The sequence below is a fragment of the Pan troglodytes genome, chromosome 3 (genome assembly GCF_028858775.2).
Source record: "Pan troglodytes isolate AG18354 chromosome 3, NHGRI_mPanTro3-v2.0_pri, whole genome shotgun sequence".
NCBI lineage: Eukaryota > Metazoa > Chordata > Mammalia > Primates > Hominidae > Pan > Pan troglodytes.
In genome coordinates, this window is record NC_072401.2 from 56,688,574 (window position 1) to 56,710,065 (window position 21,492).

Below are 21,492 nucleotides of genomic sequence, written 5' to 3' on the forward strand. Positions count from 1 at the left end.
ACAGTGTAGTTCGAAATCAGGTAATTTGTTCTTTTTGCTTAGCCTTACTTTGGTTCTGCAGGCTCTTTTTTGATTCCATATGAATTTTAGAATTGTTTTTTCTAAGGTAAAAGCCATGTTTTATATTCCTTACCTATACCATGGTTTTTGTTCTTTTATTCAGAATTATCATAATGTCAAAATATTATTTTGAATGTTTATAATCCATAACTTAGAAGAGTATTAATGATTTATTTAGTTAGCCCACAAGAAACTAGAAGTCCTCTACTGAAGTGGAATAAGAGAGAGCACTGGAACTTCCACAGAACCTACAGAATTTTCAGGATAGCAACACATCTTTGAAAAATAACAGTGCTGTACCACTCTATTAGATTCTTTCCATTTTTTATTAATTGAAGCACAGAGAAAAGAGGCAAAATGATTAAAGAAATTTATGTTTTTTAGACAGGGTGTTGGCTTTACACCAACGAAAAAGAAAAACAGATGAATAAGCTTTGGATCTTCATTTTCTTTCTCTTATTCTCATGGTAGGCTGAAAAACAAAAGGACAAATATAAGTCTTATTTGTAAAATGGCATGTGTTTTTCAAATCTATTAAAATAAATGCCAAATTACTTAGATCATCTTTCTGCAATTTATACCAGTGAAAACAATTTGAGCCTGTCCTAGACTTATGGCTGCTGAATTCTTCTGTTGGGCTAGGCAAGGGGACACACCAATAAATGTTGTCATAAGAAGATAAGTCCTATTAAAGCTCAGCATGTTGACGAATTGGAAATGTAATAGCAGATTGTTCACTATAAAGTTCACAGAAGGTAGATCCATCATATTCTCCAATGGAAAGGATGAGTTGAACTACTAGTTTGAACCATGTGAAATCACTGATATTCAACTGTTTTTGCCCTATAAAGCACTCTTTCATGTGGTTCAGCCTAATTCCCAGAGTATTCCACTGCTGAGCCATCACTTACTTGGATGGCTCTGTGTACCGCATCATATAAGTCAGAATAGGACAATGGGCAACACTGAAACTTTGGTTTGAATTTTGCATTTTGACCCTTTGGAAAATTACTTAATCTATTCTTTGATGTTTACCTTCATTTTCTCATCTACAAAATAGAAATAATAGTGGTTCCCAACTCAGCAACTATTTTGAGAATTTTAAAAGCTACTATATACATACATAAATAGTTTAGAATAGTGGTTGGTGCTGGTCTATATGGCTCTTGGAAATGGTCAATCTTTGCTATTTTAATAATAACTATTATAGTTACTTTTTTAAAAAATTCAAAATATAGTTACCTGAGATGCTTTTAAATGTGATGTTATAAGCCTAAGGCAGCTTGACTTGCAGCAACAAGTTTTTTACCCTGAACACAAAGACATGACAGATGTTAGGAAAATATTAGCATTACTATTAGGATGCAAAATTAACATTTATGAAGCTATTGATGATTGCAAAGTGATTTCACGTGCATCATATCCTTTAATTCCAATTTACTACTATAATCTCTGGATGGAAGCTCACGGACATAGTTGTCCCCAAATGAATAAAAAAAAGTTACTGTCAGGCCATAAAGGGCAATTTTAAGTGATTTAGACATTTGAATGTAAATTCTCCCACTAGCCTATAAAATCAACTAAATCACAAACCACCACATTTCAAGTAAATGTTTAAATAAATTAATGTTTTGATTTCATGATCAAAATATTTCAGGCCTTACAAATATTCCTATTAATATTCATAAGCATCACAAATTTGGAAACAGAACAGGCATTATAAACATTTAACAGTATGGCACAATAGAGCAGGAGATAAAAACAAAGTGCTGTTTTATTCATTTTGTAAGACAATTGTTTGTAAAATAAGATCCCTGTCCCACATGTACAAAGCCTCCTTTGATATATAAATCCCTAAGCCCTAGCCTAACCAAACACACAAAAATGAATACTGGACATATTAAAATGAAGAGAACTGTAGTACCTCCTCGGCAAAGCAGGTCTCCTTATCGTCAGCCTTGCAGCACTTCTCTACAAAAGCTGCGAAATCATCCATAACAGCTTTCAGTTGCTCTTTTGTTGCCTTGGGCTTGTGTTTCACGAGCTCAACAAGTGCACTGAGTTTGAATGGGAAAAGAAAAAAAAAACAGAAAAAACATTACTCACGTATAGAAAAATGGAGAGAGTAAGGATGGTAGTCCCATCATTTAAGATTATAAATCTTGGAGCCAGGCAACTCTGAGTACTTTGGGGCTCAAGCATACCGCTATAAGTCTCAATATTCTCATCTGCATGATGAGGATAATAAAATCCACTTTCATGGAGTTGGTGGGAAGACCAACTGAAACAATCAGTATAAACCACTCATCACGTTATGTAGTGTCAACAAATCTCTTTTCAGTAAATCTCTGGAAAGAAGTATGTCATTGCAATTATATATTATTCAGATTTTGGAAGTGCCATATTATGTCATACTGAGTTTTATTGCTATTAAAGAGCTAAAAATGATCCTTAAAAATTTAATTATCTTGGACTTTATTTAAAATTTTTCTCATCTATAAAGATGAGAATCTTTATATTTGGTTCTTAAACTTTGCTCCCTTCAAAGCTAATAGTGGGGAGGCTATAGAAAATAAGGCTATCCAAACTCATGGGAGCTGCTGGTTCTCTTTCACTGACATCTGCAAAGACAACAATGCCAGGGAGAGATTTGTGTGGGCATGACAGGTTTTGCAATATTACTCTTAAGCCTAGACGATGATTACAGCCCACAAGAGATGACAGCAACTTTCTATAGCTAAATTTTATGCAATTATAACCCCTGTGATAGCAATAGGGAGTTGAGCTTCAGGGCTTGCATTTCTACATGTTTTTTATCCAAGTCTCATTCTCAAAAGTCACATCTTGGGGGTTTGTCTCATGTGTGGGGCCACCATAGGGCAAACTTAAAATAATTATTTACATCTAGAAATAAATTCTCCTATGGTTCCTATTAACTAATTTGCCATGTGCACAAATTTATCAGTTAATTGTTCATCTTTTTCTACTGAATATGGCCTAACATGTTATTCTATTGTGGCTTTAATCCACAATATTACTCTGAATAATTTTAGCAATATTATAACAGAGGATTTGTCTTTAAAAAGTTATTCATTTTATTCTGGTATTCATTTTATTCTTATCAGCATAATAAGGGCAACACTCCAATACTTTCCTCTAAGAAATATAATCACTACTTCAGGAAAAAGTTGCTAGCTTGAATTGACAGTTCTTGCTATCAAGACTACAAATACATGCAGTAATGAAATACTCCTCACGTTTGTTTCTTGATTTGTCTCTCCTTCTCAGAAAGTGTGCATATATCTGCATGGAAGGTGAATGTTTCAGCATTAAACTCTTTGGGAACGTATGTTTCATCGACTTCCAGAGCTGAAAAGCATGGTCGCCTGTTCACCAAGGATTCTGTGCAGCATTTGGTGACTCTGTCACTGACTGGCGTTTTCTCATGCAACACACATAACTGGTTCAGCACCACGGATAGCTAAAGAACAGGCAGGAGAGTAGAAATTCAAAAGAGGCGAAGCTGAAAATTTTCTACTAAAAATACAAAAAATTAGCCAGGCATGGTGGCATGCACCTGTAGTCCCAGCTACTTGGGAGGCTGAGGCAGGAGAATCGCTTGAACCTGGGAGGCGGAGGTTGCAGTGAGCCGAGATGGCACCACTGCACTCCAGCCTGGACAACAAAGCGAGACTCTGTCTCAAAAAAAAAAAAAAATTATCATCCTCAGGGCCCTGACTGCCAATATCACACATACACACACGTGCGTGCACACACACATGCACACAAACATGCACACACACACATTACTTCCTTTTGCTTATGAAAGCTAGCATTATCAATATCTAAAGGTAAAATTTTTTCATTATTAATTTATTATATTTTTTTAAAGACTCACATAGTCTTCTGCACAGGGCATTCTTTTTGCTTCAGGATGTTTACAACATTTGCTGCCCACTTTTCCTAGGTTTCTTGAGACCTCTACAAGAGTTGGAGTTGACACTTGGGGTACTTTCTTGGTGTAACGAACTAATAGCCTGAAAAAAAGAAGTCATGTGTTTTCAGCAAGGCAAGAAACTGTCTAACATAGTAGTTAAAACAGAGAACACTTGGCCGGAATCAACTAAGATGTTGCTATGTTCCATTCATCATATTATCTCCATCTGCAGAGTAGTGGGTTAGTGGAGGGTAGAAAACGTTCTCCTGAACAACTAGTTAAACTTGGCTTTGAGTTCCACCTGTACCACTTGCATAATCTTGGGAAAGTGAGTTACCTAATTCAGTGACATTAATAAATTTATTAATTTCTTCTTTCAATAAAACCTGGAGAGAGCTTCATATATATCAGCATATGCTAAACTTGAAAGATACAAGTAGAAAATGGAAGGAAATATATCTGACTCAATAGGGATAGTTCAAGGGTTAAATTAAAAGTAGTAAAGTATTATAATTAATCTGACATGGTACCTAATATATAATAATCATGTATTAAGAATGCCAGTCACCATTAAAAGTCAATGTATGACTTTAATCTACTCGAGGGAAGAAACTATGTCTTGTTCACTGTTATTATCTCTAAAATCCATAATCAGAAGAGCACCATGTGTATGAGCCACACAATAAATATCTACTGTATAATATGTCTCTTCTTGTTTTTAACCTTCATAGATAAGACTCTATTGAAATGGGACATTAGTCCAGCAAGCCATTTTGTCTCTGTCTCTTCTATGGAGGGAAAGGTTTAACCATCAAAGACTAGGTGCATCTCCCAAACAACCTGAATTTAATATTCAAATATGTATCTAAATTCATTTGTTACATTTTTGTGTTCAGCTTACATATTACTTTTTGAGCGACATCTATTCAAGGCCTACTACTTGCTGCTCTACAAAATACTGCCATGCTCTATTTGCCCATTAACTATTTCTTAACCTTCAAGGGACATGCTCAGTTCTGATATACCAAGATTTGGTATTTACCCTCCCAGCCTACATACTTCCAATCTTAAGAGAACAATTTTTAGACTACATTCAGATATAGACCTCTCCACCCCATCAACTATTTTATCTCTCCTCTCCTATCTTTCTTGACAAAGAGTGATTAGAAATATGCAGTGTATTTTCATTCTTAAAAGTTCTATGCTAGGTGGCTCATATATTAAGTCTTAAATAATTACAAATTGATTAAAAAAATCAGTCAATAAAAATTACTTACGCATTCTGGAATTTGTACTCTCCAAGCTGCTCAAAAAGCTCACAATTTTGTTTGATTAAATTCTGAGGCTCTTCCACAAGAGGTTTAAATTCATCGAACTGAAACATAAAAGAATTGTGTTAATAGTATTATGCCTCAGGATCAGATGCAGGTTGTTTTTCACCCCTCTGGTCAGAATGATATCCTTTCTTCTTCCTACTCAAAGCCACACGAATAGATGAATATCAATGCCGCTCTGTCACAATACATTCAAACTATTTATTTGGTGAGCTTGCATCATGTAAGTGGTTAAGAATATTCAGGCTCTGGAGTTCAATGACCAGTATTTGAGCCAAGTCATGTAACTCATTCTTCAGTTGTGCAATTTTACTTACCATCTCCACATTTCAGAATCCTTATCCCTAAAATAGGGGCAAAGATGGCACTCATCTCATAGAGCTGCTCTGTAAACCAGGTAAGCTAATGAAATTAAACAGTGCCTTGCATATAATAAAAGTTTAATAAATGATGGCTATGATTGTACATATTATTATTATTATTAGTTCACCTTTCCAGTTAGATTCCAGGCTCTCCAAAATGAGAGATTTTACGTTGGTCATTGTTTGTGCATGGCGCCTGGCATACAGTAGCTTCTTGAAAGCGGGAAAAATGAGTTTTCTCTGATTCTGAATAGTTCAGAAACCATTACATATGCTAGTGGGAACCCTAAAAATCCTCCAGAACAGATTTCCTCTCCTAACTTAATTTCTTGTAAAACTATTCCTAAACATCCTCAAAAAGATTTGAAAATATTCTAAAGGGATAGGTTCTATAATTTGCCATAAGATACTAATTCTAGTACTTGATTAATCCTGGAATCAGGTTAACTCACTTTACATCTAAGTTAAATATCTTCTAATTAACATTTAAATTTAATTTTTTTTTTGTTCTCAGGATTGTGAAAAAGAGAAAAAAAGATCAAAATTTTTTAGAGATTGCTCTATTCAGATCTTTCTATTCTAACTAGTCTAAATTTTGTTAATCATTCTAAGGCTACTTTTTCTTTCATGTTTAAGATTCCAGAATTGAAACCATCTCAAGAAAAGACCTAAATTGCACTGTATATCATTTTACATTCTTGCATTATTTTTCTTTCTCATTATTGGAATCATCAGTCAAAGAACTACATTTTTTTCCAACAATAAACCTACCACTTTGGCATAGCATTCATGAGGATCTGCAGCGGCACAGCACTTCTCTAGAGTGGTTTCATATGTCTTGGCAAGTCTCAGCAGCAGCACGACAGAGTAATCAGGATGCCTTCTTGCATATTCATACAAAAACCTAATTAAGATGAAAATAAAATAGACTTTGTTGGACAAATGAGCACAAAAAATATCACAAAGCTAATCTCAAAAGTAACTCATATTCCAAAAGTCTTAATTTGACTAAACCCCATGCAGTAAAGCTTAGTAGCTAAGGACTTGGGGTCCAGAGTTAAAGTTACTAAGGCTCAATTCCTAGCTCTGCTACTTATATCACTGCATCACCTTAGGCAACTTATTTAAATGATCAGAGCCTTAGTCTCCTTCTCGGTAGAATGGAAATAATAATAGTATCTGTCAGCTGGGCACAGTGGCTCACGCCTGTAATCCCAGCACTTTAGGAGGCTGAGGCAGGCAGATCACCAGAGGTCAGGAGTTTGAGACCAGTCTGACCAACATGGTGAAACCCCATCTCTACTAAAAATACAAAATTAGCCAGGCATGGTGGTGCATGCCCGTAATCCCAGGAGGCTGAGGCAGGAGAATCGCTTGAACCTGGGAGGTGGAGGTTGTGGTGAGCCGAGATGGCACCATTGCACTCCAGCCTGGGCAACAAGAGTAAAACTCTGTCTCAAAAAATAAATAGTATCTGTCTCGGAAGGTGGATTATGAGAACTATATGACATAATCTACACAAAGCACACACTGCTTGGCACATATGAAGTCTTTGATGAATGATACCTGTTATTTTTATTAACATTTTGTTTGATTTAAACTACATCTCAAAAGGATTCTGATAAATAGACGGGTAGAGATATGTTCTTAAAATATTCTCTTTCTTCTCTGTATGAGTGAAATCTTGTAGGGTACATAATTTTAGGAAATATTATTTAGTGCATTATCATAATCCAACAACAAAAATGCAGTTTATCACCACAACTTCTGACAATATATAAACATTTATTTTGTAATTGAGTTGCCTACCATATTGCCATTATACTGAACTTCTGGTCTTTTCACCAAATATAAAGCACCTGGTGTCAGACTCTATATTTCTTTTTATACTTCTTTGCTATCATTGCATAGATTAGATAGATAGACTAGATTAGATTAGATTAGTTAGATAGACAGGCAATACATAGTCACACACATATATTATAGATGTTCAAGAAATATACTTGGAATGAATGACTGAAGTATACATAATTTATATATACACAAAATGTTTCTAGACGTATTTTCAGAAATACCCCTAAGGAGTAAGGAATGTTGAGCTTTTGCCATGAACATGTATTATTTTATGACAATGTATTCAACTAATTAACTATTTCAAAAATTGTTAAAGCCTGGGAAAGGGAAGGATGAAGAAACATTCTGGGCAGCAGGGAAACTGTAGCAACTCCACAGAAAAGCCTAGACTATCCTAAGTTGTGAGGTCATGCCAAAGCTATAAAAGAATAATTTCTTATCTACTTACATGCCCAGGAAGACATCCTTTGCCTCAGCATAGTTTTTGCAAACTTCCTTACTTTCAACAAAATCAGCAGCTAATGAAGGCAAGTCAGCAGGCATCTCATCATTTTCCACTTCGGCAAGGCAGTGGGATTTTTCCAACAGAGGTTTTTCACAGCATTCCTTCAGTTTACTGGAGATCGAATCTTGATTTTCACAGATATACTTGGCAAGGTCCGCCTATAAGTAAGTTGGTGGAAATTGTTCAACACGAATTGACATTGCTACACTTTCTCCTCAGACCTTTATTAAGTTGGCAGAACATATTCATTGTATTCTAAGACCATACACATATTCCTTCTATGAACATACTCTGTTTGCTCCTAAACCTGGAGATGTAGATAGGACTACAAAAACATTCCCACTTAATTAAAATAGACTAATCAGTAGCAGGTGCTCAGCTCAGTTATTTATTAATTTTATGTTTCTACTGTTAGGGCATTTAAGTTTTTTTCATTAAAACTCAATGCTGTTTTTCCAAATAATCCCCCAAAATTAAGTGCAGGCCTTTTGAAACCAAATAACTAAATAAAATATAGAAGATTTTTGAAAAATGAGTCAAGATCATAGTCATAGGCCCTGCTTACATATATAAAATAACCGCCTTAAATTTTCCAGAAAGTGCCATGAGAGATTAGGATTCTAGTATTTGCCCATAAGTTTAATCTTGAAGAAAGGGAGAAAGAAAATATTATAAGTTTTGAGAAAAGAGATATCATTCCAAATATTTGCACATCTAACAAACAGAGTTAATTAAGGGAAGGAATATAGAGAAGAAAAATACATCATTTCCAAAAATCTCTTCAAGTGGTGACCTTCTCCAAGTCCACCTACCTCCCTCAAAAAATCTTCTTAGGCTGGGCAAGGTGGCTCATGCCTGTAATCCCAGCACTTTGGGAGGCCAAGGCGGGTGGATCACCTGAGGTCAGGAGTTCGAGACCAGTCTGGACAATATGGTGAAACCCCGCCTCTACTAAAAATACAAAATTAGCCAGGTGTGGTGGCGCATGCCTGTGATCCCAGCTACTTTGGAGGCTGAGGCATGAGAATCACTTGAACCCAGGAGGCAGAGGTTGCGCTGAGCCAAGATCACACCATTGCACCCCAGCCTGGGAAACAAGAGCGAAACTCTGTCTTAAAAAAAGAAAAAAAAAATCTTCTTAGACATCTACCTTGCAAGACGTTCTGCCAAGTAAAACCTTGTAACTGTTCTACTTCAGTTTAAGCCTTCATTTACAGTTAGAGCATGACTGAAAGGAGTTACAAATCAGTGAATGGGTTTATCTGGTAATTTATAGCCAGGTTAAAAACAGAAAGGTACCACCACCATAGGCAGGGAAAGATTGAAGATAGGGCAGATGAAAGCACAGAAGACAATCTCAACCCACTGTCAGCTATCACCAATGATACCAAACGCATCCATTCTACCAACTTGAGCATGCAAGCTACCAAAAAGCATATCGACGACTCTTTACCCTGTCATCAGCACATTCAAGCAGATCTCCATGGCAGCATTCCGTGTGGACTTTGGTAAGATCTGTCACTAACTTGGAAACTTCTGCAAACTCAGCTTTGGGAAATCTCTGGCTCAGGCGAGCTACTGCCCTAAAAAGAAAATCGCCAATCAAAATGGTATTATCATGCGATATTTTATATGAAAGCACTAGGCAAATACTATTTCTCATAAGAAAATTCAAAATGGACATACAGAAATAATTTTTAAAATTCATTAGTTCTACTTCTGAACCAAATGGTAATCACTTATCCTTAGGGCAGAATTATCCATTTAAGAGTGTGTGTGGTAGGTAGAAATCTAGCAAGTCATAAAAGCAGAAATTAAAAAGGAACTCTAAAAGGGGCAACAAGCTGAGAAGCATCAGGTTTGGAGTCCAGATGTGACTTCCAGCTCTGGCTTTATCACTTGTTAGCAGTAGGACTTGTTAGCAGAGGGCTCAGCCTCTCTGAGCTTCAGCCTCTGCAATGTCATACAACATGCTAAATTGAAGAAGTTTTGAGGATTAAATTAGATAATACATACAAAAGCATTTTATAATCTGGGAAGTACTACACAAACTCCAGTTATCTTTTTTCTCAATTGAAACACATTTTTTCTGACTTCTAAAGGTCTCTTAGAAAAGAAATCATAACTTCTACAGAATGAGGGAGTTTTTATTGATCTTACTTATAAAAAGAAAGATCCAGCACTATCTTCAAACTCTATGACAAGATGTAAACGTCTAATTTTCTTCATTCTCTAGTCATTTCACAGTTGCCTAAATCGGGTAAAGGAGACTTCTTTCCCAAAACCAATCATAGCCTGTTTATCTGTGTATAATTTTATGTTGGGGCTGTTTTTTTTCATAAATTTGGTTGATTTTGGTGGTGTAGATGGTAGGAATGATGAGCAAATACAGTTCAATTGACAGTTTCTACAGAGCATGCATAATGTCTATTATTTTCATTTTATCTCCTGCTGTGTTGATTTGCTGTTGACTAGCAGGTGAGGAGTGTGGGTGACGGGGCAGCTAGTATTTTTCTTGACTCGGCTATTAAAGTATGCTCCCAGAACCAACTAAGTAATATGAAAACAGAGGCTCAGGCAAAAACGTGAGATGAAGATCAGAGCTGGAGCTATGCAAAAATAAGAAGTAACTTCAACTTAGTTGGTGACTGAATTTAACTATAAGACATAAAAGGACAAGCAAATAGTTTTAGATCATTGGGGGGAAGATAAAATTAAATAAAGGGATTATATATGTTGTATACTTATATCAAAATATCTCATATACCCCGTAAATATGTATACCTACTCTGTATCCACAAAAATTAAAAATAACTTTAAAAAATTAAATAAAGAACCATGCCTACAGCTCTATAAAAATAATGAACCATTAGAATAAGAGTCCAAGATTTTATAAATAAATAGAACTTAAATATCTGTCCCTTTTTTTAGGACAAAAAGGACAGCATCCTCTAAATTATTCAACTATTTAGAAAAGAAAAGATTAAAAATAACGTCAAATTGTCATTGATATTCTGATTTTTACCTCTATTAGAGTTCTGTTAGACAACCAAAGAAATGTATTTGACAGCACTTTGCAAAATACATAAAAATGTACAATTTGTCACTGAAGCATTATCATTTACATCGTTATAAAGATGCTAACTATGTTTAAAAATATTTACCATGCTTTGAAAGCTCTTTCTCCAAATTTTTGGAGACTGGCACACTTGAGTCTCTGTTTGGCAGACGAAGCCTTCCCTTCATCCCGAAGTTCATCGAGCTACAAAAAGGAATAATTTGATGAAAATTAGAAGAAAAACTCTACATGAGACACCCACCCCTCCATAAGCTCAGATGAGACTGTGCCAAATTAAATTTTGAAGGCATAATTTATGCCTAAATTCCCACGTACTCCCTTTAGCGAATAATGATTTTGCTCTGTTAGAAAAGGAAAGATCATTCGATCATTCTGGTCACAGCAGAATTCCCTATGTAGTTAGAAACCAACTGGAAACATTGCCAGGAAAAAGAGCCTTAAAAGTGGGAGAAAAGTCAGAGAAAGAGTACGCTAATATCCCAGGGGCTGCAATTTTGCTAATTTTTAAATTTTGTGTATAATTCATTTCAGTCTCTCCTCCACCAACATCAGTAAACTCCTCAGAAAAGAAAATAAAGCATTCCATAACATATATTTACGGAATGAATGCATGAACTCAGGCATCTAGATGCAGTAAAATTCTCTGCTTTGAATTCCTTCCCTACTAAAAATTATCATGAAAAGATAAACAAGAACTGTGGCCCCTTGCTGTGCAATTTGACAAACAAGTTTCAGTATTTCACTATAGTGATCACCACCATAAAAAGTGGTGAAATCTTTAAACACATGCACAGTGATTACCTCTGACAGATCATCATTGGCAAATCTTAAAAGAAGAAATGAGAGTGTAGACCTTCAAAGATGAAAGATTTTCAAGACAGATAAAAGGAAGGCTTTTTTGACCATGTCGGAAAGTTTGTATCAGACACTCAGGTTCCCTAAATCTAGCCACAAAATGGACAAAATCAGATTGGATAATGAACTCTTTTTTTCTATTCTTTTGTATAATACCTTTGGCAACAGGCAGGCAGCTTTATCAGCAGCTTGGCAACATTCTGTAAAAGCAGCTTTATACCTTTCAGCAAAGAAAAGGAGTTCTGGGGCATAAAAGTAAGGATGTCTTCTGGCAACTTCATATAAGTATCTAAATTTTGAAAAAGAAAAACAGTCACTTTTCTATAGCAGACAATATTACAGAAATAATTGTAATCGACATTCTCCCCAGAACCACCAGAATCCAAAGATATCTAATTAACCAATTAAGCTCAATTTGCACATGATGGTCTTGTCTCTGTCATTCTTTAAGTATGTGGAAAAAAGGGTTAAGTGTGTGTGTGTGTGTGTGTGCGCATAAATGGTTAAATTTTGGCAATATAATGTTGCTGACTAAAACGAAATCAATTATAACAACCATATATACATATCTTCATAATACATTAAATAATTTGTCTATCTTAAATTTTTCAGAAAGATTGTATCCTGTTTCAATAAACTTCAAAATATCTTTGATCATATTTTTTGCTGTGTAGAATTTTGTGGTATCAAATACTACTTCTTTAAAAAATCATCATAACAAAACTTCCAAGTCTTAAGGTTGAAAATATTTTTGTTATGGTAATTTTTATAGAGTGTTGGCCTATGGAGTTACTCCACACTTTTTAATTTTGAACTATAAACATCTGATTACTTACTTTTTCAAAAATGTCCCTTCATTGTCATGAAAAGCAGTGCACATCACATCAACCTCTGGTCTCACCAATCGGGGGAGGTTTGGGTTGTCATCTTTGTGTTGCAAGAAGCATTCATTTCTCTCAGGTTCTTGTTTTGCACAGCAGTCAGCCATTTCACCATATTTTTCACGAAGAGTTGCAACTGTGCATAATTTGTCTCCAAAAAGGGTATGCTAAATGGAAGAAAGCAGGTTTCAGTAGCTGGACAGTACCTTTTTTCTTTATAGCCAAAGAACAGTACAAAGGATTTAATATACTGGTTAAGCTTGGTCAGGAAATCATTTAAAAATCTGCTTCCCCTCCCAATCGAGGTTTAGAGTTTCTGATGATTTAACCATCTCTATATAATTTTCATAAGAATTAACTGTCACACTATAACTCATGATGAATAAAACAGGACAAAAAGACAGTCAATAGCTTTAAGGAAAGTTATATGACTCCTATTTTGAAACTTAAAACTAAAGGGTAAGAGCAATCATTATAACAGAAATCAAGAAAAAATAAGCTTCTAAGCAGCAGGTGAATTCACCTAGGGGAGAAAAACATTCAGAGAGTTTCTCATTTCATTTGCTCCCTTTTTAGAGGGCCATGTTTTAGTATATGCCATTGAAAACTGAGGAGTAACACAATCCATCATATATTAAGTGACTATTAAGATATAGACATTTTTCTTCCAGAAATGTTACCTAAAATCACTTTCCAATAAATGAGCCCTTTCCTTATCTCTAATTTTTATTATGAAAGTAACTGTAACCCCAGGGAAAATATACTACTCTAGATAGAATTTATTAATTTTTATGTATTTTTAAGATTTCATATGTAGAACCATAGTATTGTGTAAAGTTAAAGTCCTGACTCTGCTGTGAGGGAGAGGTACATAATAAAAAGGGGAAAGGCTCCAGTGATAAAAACTGGCCTTGCCCACAAGAGGTATATATAGATTGAGTGGTGAGAGAAAGATAAACCTGTCCTTGTTTTGAAGATTGATCTGGAAATACTAAAAGTTTAAAGTTCTTCAACATGACTAAGTACTCTGCTTTTTTATTGTATGTAGAAATACAAAGATATCTAAAATGAGGAATATATAGCTGTACTATTATTCCACCCAGGTAACAAAATTAGCATAGAAATCAGTTGGTGTTTTCTGATGATAAAAACCATGATATCATCTCTAAGAGATAGTAGCTCTCCTGTGTTCATTGCAACACTATTCATGATAGTCAAGATGTAGAAAACCAACCTAAATGTCTATCAACAAATTAATGGATAAAGAAAATGTGGTACACACATGCACTGGAATATTATTCAGCCTTGAAAAGAAGGAAATTCTGCAATAGGCAACAACATGGTTGGACTTTGAATGCACTATGCTAAGGGAAATAAGTCAGTCATAAAAAGATAAACAGTACATAATACCACTTATATAAGGTAGCTAAAGTAGTCAAACTCATAGAATCAAAGAGTATAATGATGGTTGCCAGTGGCTGGGGGAGGACGAAACGAGGGGTTACTAATCAATGGGCACAAAGTTTTAATACAGCAAGATGAGTAAGCTATACAACAGTGTACCCCTAGTTAACAATAATGGATTGTACACTTAAAAATGTAAGGGGGTAGATCTCATGTTAAGGGTTCTTACTATAATAAAATAAGATAAATAAATAAATAAATACATGCTATCATATCCCTATTAGCCTCTACAAAAAGAAACCAAACCTCAAATTTTAAAAAGAGGTGTTTACAAATGACAAATTGCCATTTAAATACACCATGACTGTTGTGTTTGGTCTCAATAAAGAAATGATTTTAAAACTGTGGACATAGCTAAAGCATCTCTAACACAAAAGAAACAATGGCTTATCAGTCTATGAGCAACTTTTTAGTGTTTCTTACAAATCAGGACACTTAATAATAATTGAGAAAACTTAAAAAAAATTCCTTTGAAATGCCTGGGATTACTTCAAACAGAAGAAAGAATCTCCAAAATTAGAATGTACTTACAAGTGATTTGTCACAATTTTCAGCTGACTCATCAGCAACACATGTTTTTGCAAATTCAGTTACTTCATTCACTAATTTTACATGATCTTCAAATGGACACTGCTGAAGATACTGAGCAAAGGCAACCAGCACCCTGAAACAAAGGATGTAGAAAAATGTAGTATAATAAAACTTTAATATGTAACAGGTTGCTACGCTAGAGAACAAATCATCTATGGGTATAGGTTCTATCTTTTATACATCTTCTTCACCATTATCCAGAAAGCCTATTCATATCAGGTATGATCTGAGGCCTAGATAGGCATATGTGACTTCCTACGCAAAGAGAATGGTAGTTCCCTAATGTTTATATGTATGCGTGTGTCAGTAGATCTATGCACACACATAGATTAAGCAAGCAAATTGTATGCCAAATAGATCTAATTGTCAAGACTAGGCATTTTAAAAATCCTTAGAATTACTTAAAACTAAAACAAATCCCACACATTTCCTTTTTTCTTTTTTGAGACAGAGTCTCACTCTGTCACCCAGGCTGGAGTGCAGTGGCACAATCATGGCTCACTGTAGCCTTGACCTCTCAGGTCCAAACGATCCTCCTACGTCAGCCTCCTAAGTAGCTAGGACTACAGGCATGTGCCACCATGCCTAATTTTTTTGTTTGTTTGTTTTGTTTTTTTTAAAGATACTTGCCCAGGCTGGTCTTGAACTCCTGGGCTCAAGCAATCCTCCTGCATCAGCCTTCCAAAGTGCTGGGATTACAGGTGTAAACCACCGCACCTGATCCCCACACACGTCTTTAATTAGCCTGTAGGATTAGGTAGACTTTTAAAAAAACAAACTATTTTCTCATTTTTTACTAGATTAAAAAATATTTAAATAGGCCGGGCGCGGTGGCTCACACCTGTAATCCCAGCACTTTGGGAAGCTGAGGTTGGCAGATCACGATGTCAGGAGATTGAGACCATCCTGGCACACGGTGAAACCCCATCTCTACTAAAAATACAAAAAATTAGCCGGGCGTGATGGCGGGCGCCTGTAGTCCCAGCTACTAGGGAGGCTGAGGCAGGAGAATGGCGTGAACCCGGGAGGCGGAGTTTGCAGTGAGCCGAGATCGCGCCACTGCACTCCAGCCTGGGCGACAGAGTGAGACCCTGTCTTAAAAAAAAAAAAAAAAAAAATTAAATATTCCCAACTAAGCACAGGAATGCTTGCTATGTAAAGAAGATTTAGTGGGTAAGCCACCAAAGGAAACTTATATTAAAGTCCTTTCCACCAAGCAAGTTCCAGAGCTGTACTGTCCAATACAGTAGCCATTAGCCACATGTGACTATATACATTCAAATTAACTACAGTTAAATACAATTTAAGTTTTTGTTTCTCAGTTGCACTTGTCATATTTGAAGTACTCAACAGCCATGTGACCAGTGACTACCTTATTGGATAGCCCAGATACAGAATATCTTCCTCAACGCAGAAAACTCTACTAGACAGCACTGTTTTAGAATCTGAACCCTGATGACAAGGAAATATAAGCACTTTAGAATAATAAACAACACTATTAGAAACATTAAATTTGATTCATCAATATTTTAACTTACAAGGCTTTGAAATTTTCTTCTCCCAAATCTTTAAACCGATGAGCAACCTCACTCTTGTCTGGGCAAGGGAAGAAAAAAAAGGATTGTTAAATACTGAAGAAAACAAGAAGTAATAATGTTACTTTTTATATTTCTTTCCATTTGACTTAGATTATGCATTTGTTTCAAAATATTGGGCTCTGATTCCTACAGAAAAACTCAGGATGATGGTGAATTATTTCTTCTGCCTTTAAACAGAAGAATAATTTAATTACCAAGAATACTATTTTTAAAATTATTAAATATTTATAGCCTTATATTCAAACTTAGATAATATCTAATACTCTTTTAGTGTCTATCAACAGCAACCAAGAAGGCTAAAATGAAAGTAAACATAAGTACGAGTTCTATTTATGAGATCAACAGCACAGGTTTTGTGGTTTTTAAATAAAGCATAGTGCAATGGATAGGTCTTTGGGATAGTTATGAATTCAATCTTCAACTCTATTCTGTGAAGTTTAAGTCACTCTAAGTTACTTTGCACTTTCCTTAGTGCGCAGAAGAAAATTACAGTCACTAAACAATTCTGACCTTTTTTTTTTTACCTAGGATGTTTGAATTTTATTAATAAGATAACCTTGTAAGACTTCACAAATACAAAATACTATGCCATTTGAGAAATAAATGCCAAAATAATTCTTTAAAGATGCAGAGTTTACTAAAACTTTATTTTACTGGGAAAATAGAATAAAAGTTGAACAATAGAAAAATGGATTTCTTACGTGCATCTCGACGAAACACACCCCTGGAATAAGCCGAGCTAAAGAGAAAAAGAAGGGAAATAAAGGTTACCCACTTCATTGTGCCAAAGGCGTGTGGGGTTGACAGAAGAGAAAAGCTAGGACAAACGGAGGGAAATTAGCACTAATATACTTCTTTAACCAATAATTGTAGATTATTAACTAGACTCATCTTTGTATTTCATTGGCTGCCAACCGATTACAAAATTCATAATATTCTTGCCAAAAAATTGTTTGACTAAATCCCTTGTGTATATTTACCATCTGGAACTGTTTTCTCCACAAGACCTTGTCAATGTATTAAAGTTGTGTAAAACATCTTACCAAATTTTACATAAGAGTTTAAACGATTTGTACCTTTTATTCATTACCATGGTCTTTAACTGTAATTTCCCACTTGAATATTTTAGTTCTCGGTGTTTGCAATTTAGTTCTCAGTGTTTAGTAATTACTAACCAAACTAAATACTTTGCTTAGAAATAAGACATACCAAAAGAGTTAAGTCCCAAATTGCATCTATTGCTAATTCCAAGTGTGCTTTTATCTATAGATAATGAAAAATTTACACACAAGTATTCACGCATGCACACACACATATACATACATACATATTTTAGGGCTTCTGTGTCTTTTTTACTATTCCGAAGCCATTCTGTCTGAAAAAGCTGATGTTGCCTCAGGTGCAAACTAAGAAAAAGACATAGCAACAATAACAAGTAAGATAGGACTTAGAAATTCCATGTTCCCATTCCTGCTGTGGCCCACATGTGATTCAAGCCCTGAGATAGGCTATTTAGATTGAGTGTGAGTATATCTCATGGGATCTTCAGTTAAGCAGAGATGGAGAGGAAAATGGACCCAAATGAGATGATGATTATCTTTGCCATAATATACAATAGGACAGGCTGACCCCAAATTCTCTGTAGGTTATGAGAACCCTTGACCTTCACCAGGCATAGGATTCTTTCCATCCCCGTTTCATATTTTTTTTCCTTTCTCTCTTTCAATAAGTAGAAAAATCACATGTTCTTTTATGTTGCTTTAAATTTCAAAATAAATTTAACATTATGTCTAAAAACAAAGCAAAGGAAGAATAATTTTTTAAATATTTCATAAATCTTCCTTCCCTACCCAAGGTTCTTATCTCTACCTCAGAAAAGCTATCCTACCTCTGCCCTTTTGCTCAGAATATGAAGAACTACTGAGCTCAACCAGTAGGAAAAACAACTTTCTCTGATACTACAGAACAATAATTAGTACTAAGCCAGTTATTTTACTTAATTAAATAACTAAGTCAGTCAAAACCAGCAGTCAAATTTCCTCATGGCACATAGAGGCACAGAGATTAACAAAGTATTATTTTTTCTACTCAGTCTTATAATGAAAGAAAATTTTTTCTATTCAGTCTTACAATGAAAGAAATTATTTTCTATAATCTTCTGTTATTTTATTTCTTCTTCAGAAATGGGTACTAATTAACTAATAAAGCACAGAAGAGGAAAAAATCAAAGCTAGATGGATGATAGATACATAGATAGATAGGAAGATTTTTTTTAATGACTCAAGGGAGTCCTGAAAGGAAATACCAGACTTGTCTTTCTGACTACAGATGAACAGACATAAAACAAGTATGCCTATTTTCCATTGAAGAAAAACAAGCATTTTTTCTAAAGCCAGAAAAACCTACATCTGAAAAGAAAAAAGAAACTATTCTAACAAAATAATTCTTTCTTGGATAAATTATGTCAACTTTTAACTTCCTAGAAATTGTAGGCATTATTTATTAGAAGTCAGTAACCAACTCTAGCTTTTTCCTTGTAGAAGTCCCTGGGAAAGGCCTACCCAAACATAAAATCCTTACTGTTGAATACAATTGTTACTAATTGACAAATTCAGGCCTTTGTCACTCTCACATATACTTTGTGCATACTTTTTCATTTAACAAATGAAAAGAGTAATATTAGTCCATTTAGTTTTCACCACATTATAATGTAATATATTGTTAAATACAAAGAAACCTAAAAAAATCTCAAATTCATCATGACTGAATAGAAACTTTGAATTGATTTTCCTATATCTAATGAATAGCTCTAGCTTTAAAACAAAATTGATGAAACATAAAACAATCTTTTCTTTTTTTTTTTTTTTTTTTTTTTTTGAGATGGAGTCTCGCTCTTTCGCCCAGACTGGAGTGCAGTGGCACTATCTCGGCTCACTTGCAAGCTCCGCCTCCCGAGTTCACGCCATTCTTCTGCCTCAGCCTCCCAAGAAACTGGGACTACAGGTGCCCGCCACCATGCCCGGCTAGTTTTTTGTATCTTTAGTAGAGACGAGGTTTCACCGTGTGCCAGGATGGACTTGATCTCCTGACCTCGTCATCCGCCCACCTCGGCCTCCCAAAGTGCTGGGATTACAGTCATGAGCCACCGCGCTCGGCCAAGAATCTTTTCTTACAGTACTAATGAGGCATTTTGCATGTGTGCATCCTACTAAAAGATTAATAGTTTAGAAATTAAAATATTTAATTCTCAATGATATCTGCATACTTAATGTTTCTTAAGAAATACTTGAACAATTGCATCTTCTGGATTTGCAAAGTAAAAATTTCTGCATTTTTCTCTGAAAACCTCTGGCATTAATTCTATATGAACATTCTATACTGAGAGAAATAAACCTACATAATTGTTAGTCATTTCTAAATTTCCTGTTCTTCAAACTTTGAAATTCTGTTTAGTCAGTCATCAACGGGCTCTGGCATGAGGGTAAATGCAAATATTTAGAGTAAGAGTTATAAATATGGTTTAGAGATTCTCTTTACTCGTTAAACAGAAAAATAGCCCCAATGATTTTTAAATGTTTTCTCGTCTTTGTGCGAGAAGTTTAAAAATAGAGAGTAGTTAAGAAAAGTATTTTCTTTAGAAAGAATAACAGTGTACTGATCATTTAGAAAAGAAAAAAAAAATACCTCAATTGAAATGTACATATACCTGGGATTTAAACCTGAGCCTTTAACCCTTTTGTTCTTTGTTTTGCATTCACTTTAACGTGATAGAAAGGCACAGTTTTTAAGTAGATAAAATGTCTCTGAACCAGTCTCCCATTTTCCAGCCACTCTAACAGTAACTTTAAATCCGCACCCTTCTGCTACCCTCAGGACTCCCGAAGCTTCTCACTGAGTCATTCACACCAGGTTTGCCCTCCATCTAGCAATCCGTTTAGTCCAGCTTTTATGCCATCTCCCACTCTGATAGGTTATATTTCTGACTCTTCTTCTCTTAAAGATAAAGGGAAACATATTCATGGAAATGTAATAATATCTAATAATATCCTCAATATTTTATATGAGACTTTCTATAAACAACCACTTTACCCAGAGTCATTCCAAAATACAAGAAATTTGGATTTGTTCGGAGAGAAAATTGGGGACAGGAAAATCTTACCATTTTTCTACTATAAAATAAACATATGCAGATCCTTCCTATCATGAAGAGCTTGTATTACTCTCTACAAAATACGCAAGAGTGGAAAAGTGAAAGACTGTTAAGCATCAAACTAACCAATTGCAACATAATCAGTAATTTAACTTCTTATTCACTTATGGAGATACATTTCCCTCAAAAAAAGTTAGAATGAAAGTGTATAAACTTATATAAGTATTTCTAAGGCAAATAAAAATGTATAAACTTATATAGGTATTCTAATGCAAATAAAAAATTGGAATATAATCCAAACAATTGCTCCCTTATTTCCCTCCATAAGCCATCCCCCCAGATATTCACTTGAATTAGTGAGAAATATGGAATTGGCTGAAGATTTCATAGGGAATGAGGAGAAAAAAGGTTATATCATAAAAATCACCCTAGGTCACCATCTTTGGCTTGTCCCACCTTTTAAGTCCCTCTGCCCCCAAATCTTCCATGATGAAAGAGTCCCTCTCCTTGACTATCCTCATGTTACACTGGGCCTCTGGAATATCTATACATTCGAATTTCCTAACCTTTTACTTTAAATTTCTCAGTTCTTCTCCGTGTGGTTTAATTCAGCTCAGTGTCAGTTTCTAGCTGCAGAACTGGACATGCAGATCTGCATATATCTCTATGCTATATGGGTCAAGTTGGACTAAATTATCTTTAACGATCCTTCTACCTTGAACATTCTGCAATTCCATGTTTTCAATGTGACAGCCTTATCAAATGAGAAAAGGACCTGAGTGGTAGGAAAGAATATATCAAGTTAGGCAATTGGGATTCAAG

The 21,492-nt window shown here is 35.1% G+C and overlaps 1 protein-coding gene across 1 annotated transcript; it reads right to left on the bottom strand.

Annotated features, from left to right (window-relative positions):
• Nucleotides 1-367: 367 nt before the first annotated feature.
• Nucleotides 368-17,354, bottom strand: ALB (albumin). The gene is made up of 15 exons (XM_517233.8): nucleotides 17,222-17,354; nucleotides 16,461-16,518; nucleotides 14,863-14,995; nucleotides 12,823-13,034; nucleotides 12,143-12,275; nucleotides 11,217-11,314; nucleotides 9,506-9,635; nucleotides 7,996-8,210; nucleotides 6,465-6,597; nucleotides 5,275-5,372; nucleotides 3,959-4,097; nucleotides 3,318-3,541; nucleotides 1,985-2,117; nucleotides 1,303-1,370; nucleotides 368-532 (listed from the first exon to the last, which is right to left on the bottom strand). Exons 1-14 carry the CDS (start codon nucleotides 17,298-17,300, stop codon nucleotides 1,326-1,328), a joined length of 1,830 nt encoding a protein of 609 aa, XP_517233.3. The 5' UTR covers nucleotides 17,301-17,354; the 3' UTR covers nucleotides 368-532; nucleotides 1,303-1,325.
• Nucleotides 17,355-21,492: the final 4,138 nt, after the last annotated feature.